The sequence below is a fragment of the Physcomitrium patens genome, chromosome 1, assembly GCF_059467195.1.
Source record: "Physcomitrium patens ecotype Gransden chromosome 1, ASM5946719v1, whole genome shotgun sequence".
Lineage (NCBI taxonomy): Eukaryota > Viridiplantae > Streptophyta > Bryopsida > Funariales > Funariaceae > Physcomitrium > Physcomitrium patens.
In genome coordinates, this window is record NC_143410.1 from 29173692 (window position 1) to 29189248 (window position 15557).

Genomic DNA, 15557 nt, shown 5'->3' on the forward strand with positions numbered 1-15557 from the left:
TGAAGAAGACTCAACTTCTTACACTCCATGGTCACCTCCAACCTTCTTTTCTTTTGAAGATATTCTTTTCTCACTCAAAGGTTCATAATCCTCATTGCCATCATCATCAACATCTTCATGCTCTTCATTGCTGCTCTTAGCAATTGTAGAAGCCTTTTTATCCTCCTTCTTTGCCTCTTCATCTTCATTTCCACCTTTAAAACCATCATTGTCTTTGTCTTCTTCCTTCTTTGCTGAATTTGAAGATGTATCTACAAACACACCATTACTCTCACTTGGACATATCTCCAAGTGCTCACAAGCACTCTTGTCCTCCAAAAATTCAACATCATAACTTTTGATGATCTTTTTAGTCTCCAAATACATGAGCCTATAAGCCTTTGTACTTTTACAATATCCAAAAAATACACATATTGTATCTTTTGCATCAAATTTTGATCTCATACAATCTGGTATCTTTGCATATGCTATGCATCCAAAGGTCCTCATGTGAGAAATACAAGGTTTTCTTCCACTCCAAGCTTCTTCCAGCATCATTGATGTAAGTGCACTTGTAGGACACCTATTTCTTATATATATTACATTCACTACTACTTTCACCCATAACTCATGTCCAAGGTGTTGTGCATGAAGTATACTACTTGTCATCTCCACAATGGTATGATTTACTCTTTCAACAACTCGATTTTGTTGTGGAGTTTAAGGAGTGGAGGTTTGTCTTGCAATACCATGCATCTTCAAGAAATCATTGAATTGCTTTGACATATACTCACTTCCATTATCCGTACGCAATATCTTGATTTTACATTCACATTGCTTCTCCACAAGTGCCTTAAATTCCTTAAACCTTGTGAAAAACTCACTATTTGCTTTGAGGATGAAAATCCACACCTTTCTTGAAAAATCATCAATAAATATGATAAAATACTTTGTACCTACTATTGATGGCATCCTCATAGGTCCACAAATATCAGAATGGATAATCTCTAATAACTTACTTGTACGTGTTGCAACTCCACTTGGAAATGAGGCCCTTTATTGTTTGCCTTGAATACAATCTTCACAAGCAAGTGTCATAGCATTGTGGCTTATATGACCAAGATCTAAGCCACTTTCCATGGATTGAAGCTCCTTCATGCTCTTGGCATTCAAATAACCAAGGTATCAATGCCAAATGCCAAACTTAACTTGATCTTGAGGAAATTCGTCAAATGTCGCCACTTCAACTCCATTCACCTTTTTACACTTGATGAAGTAGAGGTTGCCATCTCTGAAGCCCTTTGCAATATGATCTCCTTCTAATGTCTTCACAAAACACCCATTCTTATCAAATTACACTTTATAGCCATGTGAAATAAGTTTACTCACCGAGAAGAGGTTTTTCTTCATCTTTGGCACATGTAAGACATCCTTCAATTTGATCCTCTTGGTTTGGCCTTTTACAACAATCTCTATAAAAATGGAGCCCATTCCAATAGCTTGTACTATGCCATTGTCTCCCATGAGGATATTTATTGTTAAAATTTCTTTATAAGTGTCAAATGAACACTTGTATGGAGTCATGTGCTTGGTGGCACCAGAATCAATGATTTACTTGGACATGGCAGCCATGGAAGTGCCTTCACTTGCCATGAATGCATAATCATCACCTCCATATTCATCACGAGCATTGTTTGCACTTTCTCTATCTCCTTTCTTAGCCTTGTAGCCATTTCGAGCAAAGTGACGTGGTTTTCCACAAATGAAGCAAGTTCTCACTACAACACCAAAGATACTATCAAGGTCTTTGTATAAGGTCTTAATCAATCAATCCTAGGAATTAAGAACCTTCAAACTGATGTTAGAGATCTATAAGGTCCAAATCAAAACCTCCACAAGTCAAAACACAAGATTATATCATATAATCTCTAACATCAAGAAATACCATAAGATCTATTCCACACAAGAACAACAATCAACAAATGACCTCAACTTACTTGAATAGTACAACAAAGTGTGTGTGGGCCCATAATCTATTGAAGAATCACAATAAGCAAGATACAAGTAAGTAAAAATCAATAAAGTTAGACATAAGAGAAGTGTGGAATGAGATGCCTCTCACTTCCAACACCCTTTATTTATAGGTAGAAGTTATATCCATTTTGGCTAACGTTCATCTTACTTTCATCCAACTAAATCCTAGATTCATCTTAACCTAGCTGCCACTTTAAATCCTAACTGCTACCTATAATCCTAGCTGCCACATATAACTCTAGCTATCACTTGTAACCCTAGCCGCCACTTATAACCCTAGCTGCCACATATAACTCTAGCTACCACCTATAATCCTAGCCGCCACATTGGTAACTTTCCTTCATCCTTTTGCTGTCCTTTGACCATTACCAACTTATCTAAGATAATATCTTTTACTTTTTAATTTATCCTCTATTTACTTTTACACAACCAAAGAATTTGATATATTGTAATATAGATTTGTCATCACCATTGGATACTATGGAAATTTTCTCATTAAACACAACAATACCAAAATCAATTGTCTTCTTATTTGACTCCTTTAATTTATAACAAAAATGTATTTATAAGTCTACATTGATTTAAATGATAATGTAGCATTGTCTTATAATTTGGAGCCGTTTATTATATCTTTTGGAAGAGAGGCTCTAGAATCCATAATAGCAAAGATCTTATTCTCTAACTAGACTACAAAACATGGAAGCTCCCATATCTTAAGAGAACAATGTTGTGTGTCTACTTCTTCTTTGGATATTTCTATGACAAAAGCTACTCTCTCTACATGATGTTCTTCTTTGGCAATGACATATTGCCTTACAACTGCATGCAAGAGAATATTATTCTACTTTATCTTAATACTATCTACATGAATAATATGACTTCATGCCTTCATTTATAAATTGTAATTAAATCAGGTTAAACTATTATAAAAGATTAATATTTGCTAATTTATCTTCAAACTACTAAAACATCTCTAAGTCTTAAACTACAGCTTTAAGAGAATAGCTTACATTTATCTTTGTACTAAAAGAGAATGCGGCTACAAATACAAGATATACATTATTTATCTTCTTTACATAATATTTATATCTTGTATAGTGACCACTACTACTCTCTAAGTAAGAAATGTACCAATATTCCTTAAAGTTACAACATTTCTTTTATTTCAACTAATTCTTAAATTATGTAATATGCAACATCACCAAGACATGGTTGCTTAAAATTTTATCATCTCCATGTCTGAAAATGTACAGTATTGGTAGCAACAAATTTATGTGTCCAACCTTAGAGATTATCCAACATTTGTTGCTTCACACCATTATCTTCTATGATTTCATCATACTAGTGCTCTGTAGGATTCCATATACTAAGTGATGGCTTGAAACGTGTCATATATTCTGTACAAAAACCAAGAGCATTGTCCATGGAGTATCCTTCTGCCATACTCCCCTCCGTTCTTGCCCGTATCCTCACATAATATTTTAATGTCTTCATATACTACTCTATAGGATATTTATAAATAGACATTTATAAATAGACATTTGTGCATTAATGATTGTTTTAAGAGTTTGATAAACACTGGAGTTACACATGAGATCTAAGGCAACGTCACCATGCAGAGAAGGTGTTGTGTGTGAGTGGCTCGGATTCTACAACATTGCATGGTTTGTGGGTGCGTTGGGGGAGAAGATTGTGGAGCTGTGCTACTTGTGTGTAGTTTGTAAAGCAACTGTGCGTTTGCTTTAAGGGACGCACGCATCGTTGAATGCAGATGGTTGGTTGCAGGAGGCACAGAAGAGGAAATGGTTGATGCAGCGAATGCCTCTGCATTTGCATTTGCATTTGCAGTTCGAAGTCATACCAGCTGGGATTCTAGAGGTCCAGGGTTTAGGAGCCACAGTGGCAGACATGCAGCGGGAAACTCTGAATGGGGTGGATCTTGTGATTGGACCAGGCAACCATTTTGAACCGAACTTTTCATAATTTTGGTGATTGCAGTATTCTGCATCCTTTTCAGGTTTTAAACCCTAATTTGCCAACAGATAATGTTTTTTTCGGATATCACCTCCTTGATGTTGCGAGTATCAGGTGGCTCACAACTTTTGATCAGTTTACCTTCGACGGGTTGGGTTTTATGTGGTGGATGCAAGCATTGGTTGGTTATCCAGACTATGAAGTGGCAGGGGAATTGCCATATTTTAGGGGCAAAATCTCTTTGATTTAGAAGCCGAGGAATGAAGTGACTGTTGTCTGTTTTTGAGATTCTAATCCTCAATTTAATTTTCTGCAAGGAGCAACTTCCTGGGCTTCCTACGCATGGCTTGCAATGCTCGACGAAAAGTCCCAAATCTCAGAGAACTTGGTCCGCTTCTGGTATTTTCCCTTTTACTGACCTAGAATTCTCCTTCGATGAGAATGCAAGTCTTCAGATTCCTCTTGCATGCTAATTCTTGCCGTGTCTCCACCACACCGGCTTTCTTGGATGCTCGAGGAGCCTTTAATTTTGATTTCAATTGAAAAGTTAGTTTACCATTTCAATGAAGGATCATGTCAAATGCAGCTTCGTGTTGGTTCAGTTACTAAGTTCCTGTGCACTTGTACAGTTTTTATGGATTTGTTGCAGAGACGCTTACAGCTCTTACTATGGACTCAATAATTTTGGACCAATGTCATCAAGGGTTTCAGTGTAGAAGAAACAAAGCGGAATGGGGTCAGCAATCAGTGGTATGTGTATGCGTAGTATCACATCATCTGCTGAAATTTTCATGTTTACTGCTGCAATATGACGTAAACATGAAAATTTCTGAGCTCCCAATCATGTAGTGTCTGATTCGTGGTACTTGGTCTTCACGAGGTTGAACCTGATTTATCGTATTTTCAAGAGCTTTTAAATAGATATGTGCCGTGATGATTCAGTGGGACAAAGTGGTTTGTAGAACTTAGGAAGTCGTACCCCCATGGTTGAATCAAGGCCAGTACAAGCTTTCTGCTCGTTGGCGTTGAATCTATGCACAAAGTTGTCTCTATACGTGACTTTCATGATAGTACAAAGAGGTGACGAGTGTATTGCCGACGGCCTGAGTATTGACCAGAGATAGTGGTGAGCAGGTACTTGAGGCGGACACAGCAATATTGGATGAGATTGACTCAGGCCTAGACCTTGATGCCCCCCACGAAATGTTTCAACAGCAGATGGCTTGAATAAGGGTGTCAAATCCATGTTTATGATAACTTATTACCTGCGATTGTTGGACTGTGTTACTCTTACCCATGCGCACATTATGGTGAGATTACGCCACCACAAAATAGTTCTACTGCAATAGTTTGTTGAGGAGGAGTATTTGATTTAGCTATGTAGCAAGCATACTCATTTGCAAGGAAATTTTAGCTGGGTATTTCATCTGCTGTGTATACTGGAGACTTGTAGTTCATTCCAAAGTAGACACATCTTTGGGGTTTAGTTTGTGAGTCTGCTGGGTGTAGATTTAGAAAGCATAGATAAAACTTATAAGAAAATTGTCTATTCTATTGAAAACAAATTTATTAAGTAGTATGAAAATTTAGCAAAGAAGCAAATAAAAGTCTTCAACTTTTTTATGCCAACTACAAAAGAAGGTATTTTTTTTAAAAAAAATAAAATAAAATAAAAATTACTTATATTCTTATAAAATTTTATAATCAAATTAGGTAATTATAATTAATTTCCATCTAAATTGAATTAAATAAAATTAATCTAATTTTTTCTTTTACTATTTGTGTTGTTTTTGTTGTGTTCAAGTTTTAATATACCAAAGCTATTGAACTAATAGAGGTGGGTTCGAATATGGGGAAAGACTGGTTATATGAATTGGATCTGTTAGTATCACAATTGACTATACTCTAGCTATCTAAAATCAATTATCAAACTACAAAATACCAAGGCTTACTACTTCCATTGTCGTGATGTAACATGGATAAGAAGTGAAAGGATGAAAAAAATATCATGTTTTGAGGATCTCACTTCAAAAATATTGTAGCAAATTATCTTGGAAAAATAGATATTAGTCAAAGGGTAGAAAAATTAAAGGTGCTAATGTTGCCTTTTTACAAATTATGCTTCTATTTACTTTGTAAGGCCATAAATAAGGCAAAACAAGGTAGATTAAAAAAATAAAGGATATAGGCATATGTAGAGAGGAGTTAAGAGTGCAAATTAGTAAAAAAACACCTCAAGAAGACGAAAGTTGATACCCAAAGAGGACTAGTTATGAACCAGGGTCGAAATCAGACCCCAAGGCACAAAACCGTGCTCTGACGGCGATTCAAGGACTCTTTGGCAGATCAAAGAGTGAGATTTGATAGAAGATTGGGTAAGGTTTCTATAGGCATTGATTTTAGGTGATTTGAAGTTATTATGGCTTTGTAAGAGCTTTTTAAAGTCAAGGTTTGTTTCAGATGATTTGGGTTTTATGAAATAAAATAGGGTTAATGTTTTAGGTGATTTCAAGTGTTTCGTAATAGATCTATCCGTGAAATTTTGTAGGTTTATGGTTATAGTTGTTTTCAATATTTTTCGTGAATTTGAGCTCGATCTAACGGTTGAATTAAAGAATATTGAGGTTGAAGAGGATCAAGGTCTCAGAAAGTAGAATTTTAGGTCCAGTGAAGGTTTTTAAGATTTCTTGCAATCTACTAGTTGGATTCGAGTGAAACTTATGTGAAAGGATATTAGACTTATTTTTCTATGTATATGAGAATTTTGAGATCAATCGAACGGTGTGAAGGAGAGATATTGCCTCTGGAAGATTGGCATTAAGACTAGAGAAAGAGGCTGGCCAATACCTGAGTGCATTTTTGAGGTTATTGTCAATTTGGTATTTCCAATCCTTTTTAATTTTTTTGTGCTTATTTTGAACTTAGTTTTTAAGAAGTATACAAAATTTGAGTTAAGATCAGCGGTTTATTCATTAGTTATTGAGGTTTAAATCTGTTGTAGGAATTACTATGGCTTGGTTTAGGGTTTGGTTAGGAATTCGTTAGGATTTGGTTTAGAATTTGGTTTGTTTAAATAGAGTTTGGATTAGGATTTTATTTAGGATTTAAGATTTAAGATTTGGATTAGGGTTTGATTTAGGGTTTAGAATTTGGTTAGGATTTGGTTTAGGATTTAGAGTTTAGGATTTGGATTAAGATTTAATTTAGGGTTTAGGATTTGATAAGGATTTAATTTAAGATTTAGGATTTGATTAGGGTTTTATTTAGGGTTTAAGATTTTATTAGGGTTTTATTTAGGATTTAGGATTTGGTTAGGATTTGATTTAGGATTTAGGATTTAGTTAGGATTTGATTTAGGGTTTAGGGTTTAGGATTTAGGGTTTGGATTAGGGTTTGGGATTTGATTTAGGATTTAGGATTTAGAATTTGGGTTTAGGATTTCATTAGGGTTTGGTTTAAGATTTTATTAGGATTTATTTAGGATTTAAGATTTAATTAATTTGGACCTAAAGTTTGAATGAAGTCCAATAGGATTTTAACTAGGATTAAATTAAGATTGAATTGAGATATATTTGAGAGATATTTGTGATTATTCTAATATTTCTTTAAGATTTCTTATTATTTCTTTGAAATTTTTTTGAGGTTTTCTTTGAATTTGATTAAGCTTTTTTAACATTATTGTGGTCCAATTAGAACATTGTTAGTATTCTATTAGAATTAGGGTTTTGTTATTACAATTTCTATTCTTCCTTCCACAACCAGGTGCCCGGAGCATTCTCAAGCAAGACTTCACGTAATACGACACCGTCTTAATTCAATACATAATCCATTCTACGACTATCAATTCAACAATACTTTCATATTCTTATCCGTTCATCTTCCATTTATTCTCTTTGTGATTTATATATATTCAATTACTGATCTCCAACTTATTTATTATATTCAGTTTTTCAATTCATCACACAGAATTCAATATCTTCACTTAACACAAGACAATTTGATAATCTCAATTCTCAAGGTCACAGATTTTTTCTAAAACGGTTAGTCCAAAGTCATATTCCACAATATTCTAATCACAGTTTTAACAATACTTCTCTCAATTACAATTCTTCATAAGTAAATAATAAAAGCAAAGAAAACAAAGAGGTAGCACCAAACTTACCCCGACTTACGACTCTCACAGTCTCGCTTCCCGATCTCCCACTTTTCAACCTCTTTATCCTACCAAAAGATGGACCGTCAACCAGCAGATTCCAAAGGTTATGATCCTTTGAATTCTTAACCATTTATTCCACTAACAACTTATTGTTACCAACTAAACTGCCTAATTATAAGTCTAATTCTCAAGGTTATCAATAACCAACCAATAACTTACCACAAAATTTATTTATATATTCTACATAGCCCCATTCTTAATTGTGTAGTACCATCGCAAACACACAATTGTTATCTATCTAAAAACTACTTAACAAAACTCTACAAAGATATTATTTCCTCTGACCCACCCAATTGATCATTTGCTGCATTATCAAATGTACGTTCCATCGAATCTCGTTCCAATTATAAATCTTCTTCTTCTTCCTCCATTCCGTCTATTGACTCCTTCTTCAACTGGTTTGAGAGATCTTCATTATACTCTCCTAATTCACAGACTTGAGCTTATAGTTTCAAGATCTGGACATCCTGAAGTTCCAATTGTTGTTGGTGTTGCTGACTCATCCATTCTGGAACATCTTCAATCAACACTTGTGATCTGCTCCTCACTATTAACTCTTAATTGGAACTACTACTCTCGAAAACACAAGAAATACAAGAAAATGGCACTCTAGCCAAACCAAAAGAATACCACAAAATGACTTTAACTGGTACCCCACTCCTATTCTTTTACTATGTGGTGATAATGATAACATGTTATTCATACTGTCTGTGAAAGGTAATGGGAAGTAATCTTTCTTGGTCGCCACATTAAGTTTCTAGAAATCCTAACAAATTCAGATTTTCTAATTCTTTTTCGGCACCATCTCGATTGGAAAAACATATTCACTAAAAAGAACTGGATAGATAAATCCAATCTCTGAGAGTTTATTTAGTTCTTCTTTTACCATAAGTGAGTATTTTGGATTAAGTTGATGTTGTCTTTGGCGTACTGATGTTCTACTTCAATATAAGTCGATGCTCACATACTTCACTTGGAATTCCTTTCAAATGCACATACGACCATGTAAAAGAAGTTTTATGCATTAAAAAGTAATCCATCTAAATTTCTTTCTCCTTGCTTTCTATACTGTTGTAAATTTGAATGATTTGGAGAGCCTCTCCTCTACCTAAATTAATTGATTGACATCGTAGAATTTCAAGAGTCTCTCGAATAATATTCTATTCAATTCCAAAAATTTTCATAAAATCTGACAAATTAGAACTTTCCAACTCCAGTTCTATAGCACTAACGTGATTAACATCTTGTCTATTCATCCAATATACAATCATATATTCAGAATCGTCAATAACATCTAGAAGAACTAAATATTCTCCCGGTTCCCTTCATTGGTAGTTCATTCTAGTGTGCTCGACAACTTGCCTTGTATCAGCATAAATTGGATCAGGTGCACCAATTTCTTCTTCCATAGACTCATTTTCACAATCTGACGTGAATTCTAAACTAGCAAATTGAGTTTCTTCGTGATATTGGACAAGGTACATTTGCAGCATAATTTTATCATTTCCTTTCCCAATTGTCAATGTACTATGGCCCCAGTCATTTCGAGCTTTAGCTTGATACAACCATGATCTTCCCAATAAAATTGGATATGACAATATAGAGCTTCGCAATCAAAAAATAATATAATCAATTTTTTAGGTAATCCTCGCAATTACTGTATCAATACTTCATAAAATATCTATAAGTTTAACTTGACTAGAGTCAGCCATTTTCAAAACCATTGTAATAGGCAATAAGTGATCCAAACCCAACTCCTCCATTGTAGTGGCATTCATAAGATTTATACTAGATCTTCCGTCTACTTGTACTTCTGATAGTAACACTCCATCAATTGAGACATCAATTGTTGGTGCACCCGGATCGGAATTCAAACTTACTTCTCGAATTTCTTTATTTTGAGATCTGCGATGAATTAATGAAGAATTCAAGATAATTTGGCACTCAGGTGCTACTATCAATAGTTACTTCATAGAGATCATGGGCTGTATGGTGCCCAAATCTTTTAGAATATCATATGGTTCTGTATTAGTGGTAATTCTCAATGTTTGTTTCTTCTTTCTAGTCCTAGACATTGACGTAGGTAAATTGATTTTCTCTATTTTGGAAATTGATAAAGTTACTGGAACTAAATTTGACGGAGCTTATAAAATCATTTCTTTCAACGGATAAGATTGTTCTCCCAATTGGATTGATATTAGTTCCTTAGAATTCACGCCTCTAAGAGGATCTTTCAACAGAAAGGACGTTTTTCGAAACTGTATAGAAAACAAAACAGCTTGAAACGGAACTGAAGCCTCAATAATTAGTATCTCATTAGGGTGCACAATCGATTCAAGTCTTATACTGAGTAAGGGGCCCATTTCAAGACCTGGATTGGATGGCCCCATAATTGGGTCCAATTGGCCCTTTGCTTCAAGATCACCCAAATGTTGAATTGATCCTTTCCTTTTTTGCTGACTTTTTATAAGGACAGCTTAGACTACTTCTACCCGATGAAGTGGTGAATTTTGAGGACCTTGATTTATCTCTTCTATTTTTCTTTGGCTTTGGATCTGTTGATCTCAATTATTGAAATTGAACAGAGCATTACATTGCTGATAAGTATGTGCTGACAGCTTACAATTTGGACATACTGGCACATAATCGTCACTGGCTTTGGGATTGAGACATTCACTGGCATAATGACCAATGTGTCTGCAATAGAAACAATAAAGTGGTCTTCTTGTACCTCCATCCAGCATATTGGGTGTCTCCACTGATATATACCTACTAGACTTGTTCCGTGTAGGATTAGAAAATGATCCTAGTTGTCTCATTGGTATGGAGGATACTTGATTCGATGACACCGATGGAGCATATTGTTGATACCTCTGCTGCTTCTTCCCGTAGTTCTGGAGGTTTAATGCAGACCCTTGATTAAAATTAGAACTTTGAAAGTTATTGAATGTTCGATTTTGTCGATTAGATCGATTTTTATTCCATCCAAACGTATTTTCCATTTGAACTTGATTGACTTTCCACTGAGTCGGTGGAATCATGGTCTGATTAATGAATTGTTGATGCCTTTATAAATACAAGTAGTTTTGGATAGGGTGCTTTCCTCCACAAAATGTACATTGAACCATCATTTGTGAGGGTGATGGATATTCTGTATCAAAATGACCTTATTCCTTACAATTATTACACCATACATTAGGTCTTGTATTAGAAGGCTTATGTCGTTTCTCCTTATCTTTAGCCAAATTCACGGCCAATTCTTCCATCTTCTATGTTAGATTTAATAACAAGGCTTCATTTGGATCTTTAATAGTTGCATTTGTGAACAACTCTGATTGTTGATAGGTTGGCGATGTAAAATAAGGTGTTATTGTTATTAGTGCTATTGCTTGGAATGGTGTAGCATTAATTGATTTTTGCAACATAACATTCTTTATGTTGGAGTCAGCCATTTGTGGATAATTATCCATCGCCACATTATCCATTTGTATTTGTTGGCTTCTTAAACATGGGATCATTGTGGCCCCCATTGTTAATAATTGATCATAATGACATTCTTCCTACACCTTTGTTCGTACCAACGATGCGTCTACTGTAGGTGGTCGAGCCTCTTTTATAAACATTTTTAATTTTGGTGGATGCAAACCATTGATTAATATCGACAATATAAATGCCTCTGGCATTTGATTATTTAACTATTTACGAAGTATATTTGTGATCTGGCCATAATAAGACTCTACTGATTCCTCCGCAAACATCCTGCTATTCATAATACTTTCTTGAAGCCGATCTTCAAATCCAATTGGTCTAAAATGGATTAGAAAGGCATTCCTCAAGGCCTTCCAATTGGAAAATCTATCCACTGGTTACCGAATATACCATTCAAAAGCTGTATCTTTTAAATTTGCTGGCAACCATCTCAACCAAATGTCTTCAGTTCTACCATTATTAGCCATGCAGGCTGTCAAGAATTGAGATATATGATGATCGGGATTAGAGCCCGGCCAACCACAAAAAGTAGGTAATGGTGCCACACTTGTAGTTCGGTCTCCTACTGCTCCCATTTGTATTGCAATTGGTACTTCTGGCACTCCCGCGGCCATTAGTGTTATCACTGGTCTCTTTGTTATTTGAATTTGAATTTTTCTTCCTTCGGTTTTACTTGGACCTACAATTCTTTTTTGTTGTTCCCGTAGGAGATTTCTTATGCGTAATTGCTCCTATCTTTCTTTTTCTTGTCGATTATTTCTTTGATAATTCTCTCCTTCATGATTATTACTCATAATCTTTCATTCTTTTCATACAATCAATTTTTAACATTTCATATTATTATCATTTCTCCGGCAGCAGCGCCAAAATCTTGTTCTCGTTGTGTTCAAGCTTTAATATACCAAAGCAATTGAACTAATAGAGGTGGGTTCGAACACGGGGAAAGATTGGTTATATGAATTAGATCTATTAGTGTCACAATTCACTATACTCTAGCTATCTGAAATCAATTATCAAACTACAAAACACCAAGGCTTACTACTTCCGTCTTAATTCAACACATAATCCATTCTACGACTATCAATTCAACAATACTTTCATATTCTTATCCGTTCATCTTCCATTTATTTTCTTTGTGGTTTATATATATTCAATTACTGATCTTCAGCTTACTTATTATATTCAATTTTTTAATTCATCACACAGAATTCAATATCTTCACTTAACACAACACAATTTGATAATCTCAATTCTTAAGGTCATACATTTTTTCCAAAATGGTTAGTCCAAAGTCATATTCCACAATATTCTAATCACAATTTTAACAATACTTCTCTCAATTATAATTCTTCATAAGCAAATAATAAAAGCAAAGAAAACAAAGAAGTAGCACCAAGCTTACCCCAGCTTATAACTCTCACAGTCTGGCTTCTTGATCTCCCTTTTCTCAACCTCTTTATCCTACCAAAAGATGGACCTTCAGCCAACAGATTTCAAAGGTTATGACCTTTTGAATTCTTAACCATTTATTCCACTAAGAACCTACTGTTACCAACTAAACTTCCTAACCATAACTCTGATTTTTAAGGTTATCAATAACCAACCAGTAACTTATCACAAAATTTATTTACATATTCTATAATTTATAATTAAAAATTATAAGATATTTGATTCCTCTTAATATAAAGTTATGTAATTATCAAATATATATATATATATATATATATATATATATATATTTACTTTAATATTTACATATATATGATTAAATAGAAATAAGTAAAAATAGATTTATTTCATAATATTTTCTAAAAAAACTTCTTAGAAGTTTCATTGATGTTACTTTGACTTAACATGTATTTGTAGTTAATTGATAGGTTAGAAACTTGATCAATAAATTTACCATATATTAATAGCTTGTGGAATAAGCTAGTTATGTAGTATATATATAAGAAACTTACATTGTTAATTAAGATACATGTCTTGCAAAGTCAATATGTTTTAGAGATCCTATAGGATATTACCATGTAGCTCCTAATTAAGAATATATATAGATGCAAGAGTGAAGCCTTTTTCACTCTTGTCAATGCCTTTCTAGTCTTTAATCTTCTTTCAAGACTTTCTAGTCTTCTCGTCTTTTATAAAAGCCATTCCAATTTAATACCATAGCATCTTTGAATGACTTTTTAGTTCTATTGAGTGCCACGAGAATATATTAAAGATTTCTTTTTTCGAGATTTATGTTCTTGATAATTTGATAAGAATGTTAACTTATTATTTTTATCTTTTTTTAGAAGTGAGTGGATTATTCCACTTCTATTGTTGTATTTTGAAGGTTGTAGACTATCCACCTTTGAATAAACAATTTTATTTTCTTGCACTAATTTTTTCTTTAAAAAAAGTGGATTATTCTTTTCTAGAGAAATTTTTATTTGGTATTAGAGGTTATAGATTACCTTCTTCTAATTTAAATTTTAAATTTGTTTGAATTATCTATAGAAGAAAAGATTATAGATGCTACTATCAATGGAAGTGAAAATAGATTTACAACTATTGCAAATCTTTATGAAGTTGTCAACACTTTAAGAATAAAAATCTTAAGTATTTCCAACGTGAATCATAGAAGTACTATTCCTACACCTATGAAAGAAGTTTAAAGTCTACATCAAGAAGTAAGTAGATCGACCTTACAACTGAATCTAAGAAATTTTGTTTCTATGAATATGACGATAATAAAAATTAATATGCTTGAGAAGTTTGAACAAGATCAAAATTTTGAGGATTTTTACAACAACTCAAGCTCTATCTAAAATTATATATCTTTCAATATCCTAATAGATTTACTTAAGTTGAATTCATAAGTAAATTTCTATCATTCATAAGTACTTTGTTTTGATTTGCACCTTTTATGAAAAATGATTTATAATTTGAATTCATTCTTAGAAGTATTTATAGCCACATTTGGAAAAAGTAATCGAGAAATAATAGCAAAGACCAAGCTCTTATTTTAATAGTAAGAATCATGGTTAACTACCATATATGCTGTTAAATTCCAAAACTTCACTTTCGATGTGAATTGGAATGACAAAGCCCTTATTAATCAATTTTGATATGGATTGAAGGATAATATCAAAGATTTGTTATTGACAATGCCAAAGATAAAATCTTTAAAATAATTTATTATTTAAGCCATTACATGCAACAATCTATTATTTGAAAGATGTTAAGAACAAAGAGTTTATTGGAGAAGAACAAGTCAAATATGGTGGTAGCTTCCAAGTTTTTAAAAACTTATTCATAAAGGCCAAAAACATTGCAGATTAATACAATACATTTTAAATTCTTCACAGAACAAAAAAAGACTCAATAATGTCAAGAAGACTTCTGCTTATATTGTAGAAAAGCTAAATACACTACCCAACATTGTTAAAGGAAACAATACAATCACAAAATGAGAAGTGTGGTTGCCAAAGAAGACAATGTGTTAGAAAACAAGTTTCTCTAGCTAACATAGAAATCGTTGTCATAATATATGAAGTCTTACTCGAGAATTCTCCAAGTACATGATTAAGGAAGGTCAAATGAAAATTGCAACAACAAAATCCTAACTCTAATAGAATACTAAGTAAACTCTAATTAGACCATAACAATGTTAAGCAAGCTTTAATCAAATTCAAAGAAACCTCAAAAGAATTACAAAGAAAAAATAAAAAAAACTTAAAAAAATATTAAAATGCTCAGAAATATGTCTCAAGTATATCTCAATTCAATCTTAATTTAATCCTAGTTAAAATCCTATTGGACTTCATTCAAACTTTAGGCCAAAAACTAACTAAATCTTAAACCCTAAATAAATCCTAATAAA

General features: G+C 33.3%; 1 protein-coding gene across 1 annotated transcript; it reads left to right on the top strand.

Annotated features, from left to right (window-relative positions):
* The first annotated feature begins 3440 nt into the window (after positions 1-3440).
* On the top strand, positions 3441-5610 carry LOC112289812 (uncharacterized). Its single transcript, XM_024535427.3, has 3 exons — positions 3441-4386; positions 4617-4737; positions 5122-5610. The coding sequence occupies exons 1-3, from the start codon at positions 4340-4342 to the stop codon at positions 5212-5214; spliced, it is 261 nt and encodes an 86-aa protein (XP_024391195.1). The 5' UTR covers positions 3441-4339; the 3' UTR covers positions 5215-5610.
* Positions 5611-15557: the final 9947 nt, after the last annotated feature.

Excerpts from the sequence above, each read along its gene's own strand:
- LOC112289812 (XM_024535427.3), top strand. The coding sequence starts at position 4,340 with ATGCTCGACGAAAAGTCCCAAATCTCAGAGAACTTGGTCCGCTTCTG. Across the intron at positions 4,387-4,616 it reads GAGAACTTGGTCCGCTTCTG|TTTTTATGGATTTGTTGCAG; the intron begins GTATTTTCCCTT and ends GCACTTGTACAG. Across the intron at positions 4,738-5,121 it reads AATGGGGTCAGCAATCAGTG|GTACTTGAGGCGGACACAGC; the intron begins GTATGTGTATGC and ends AGTGGTGAGCAG.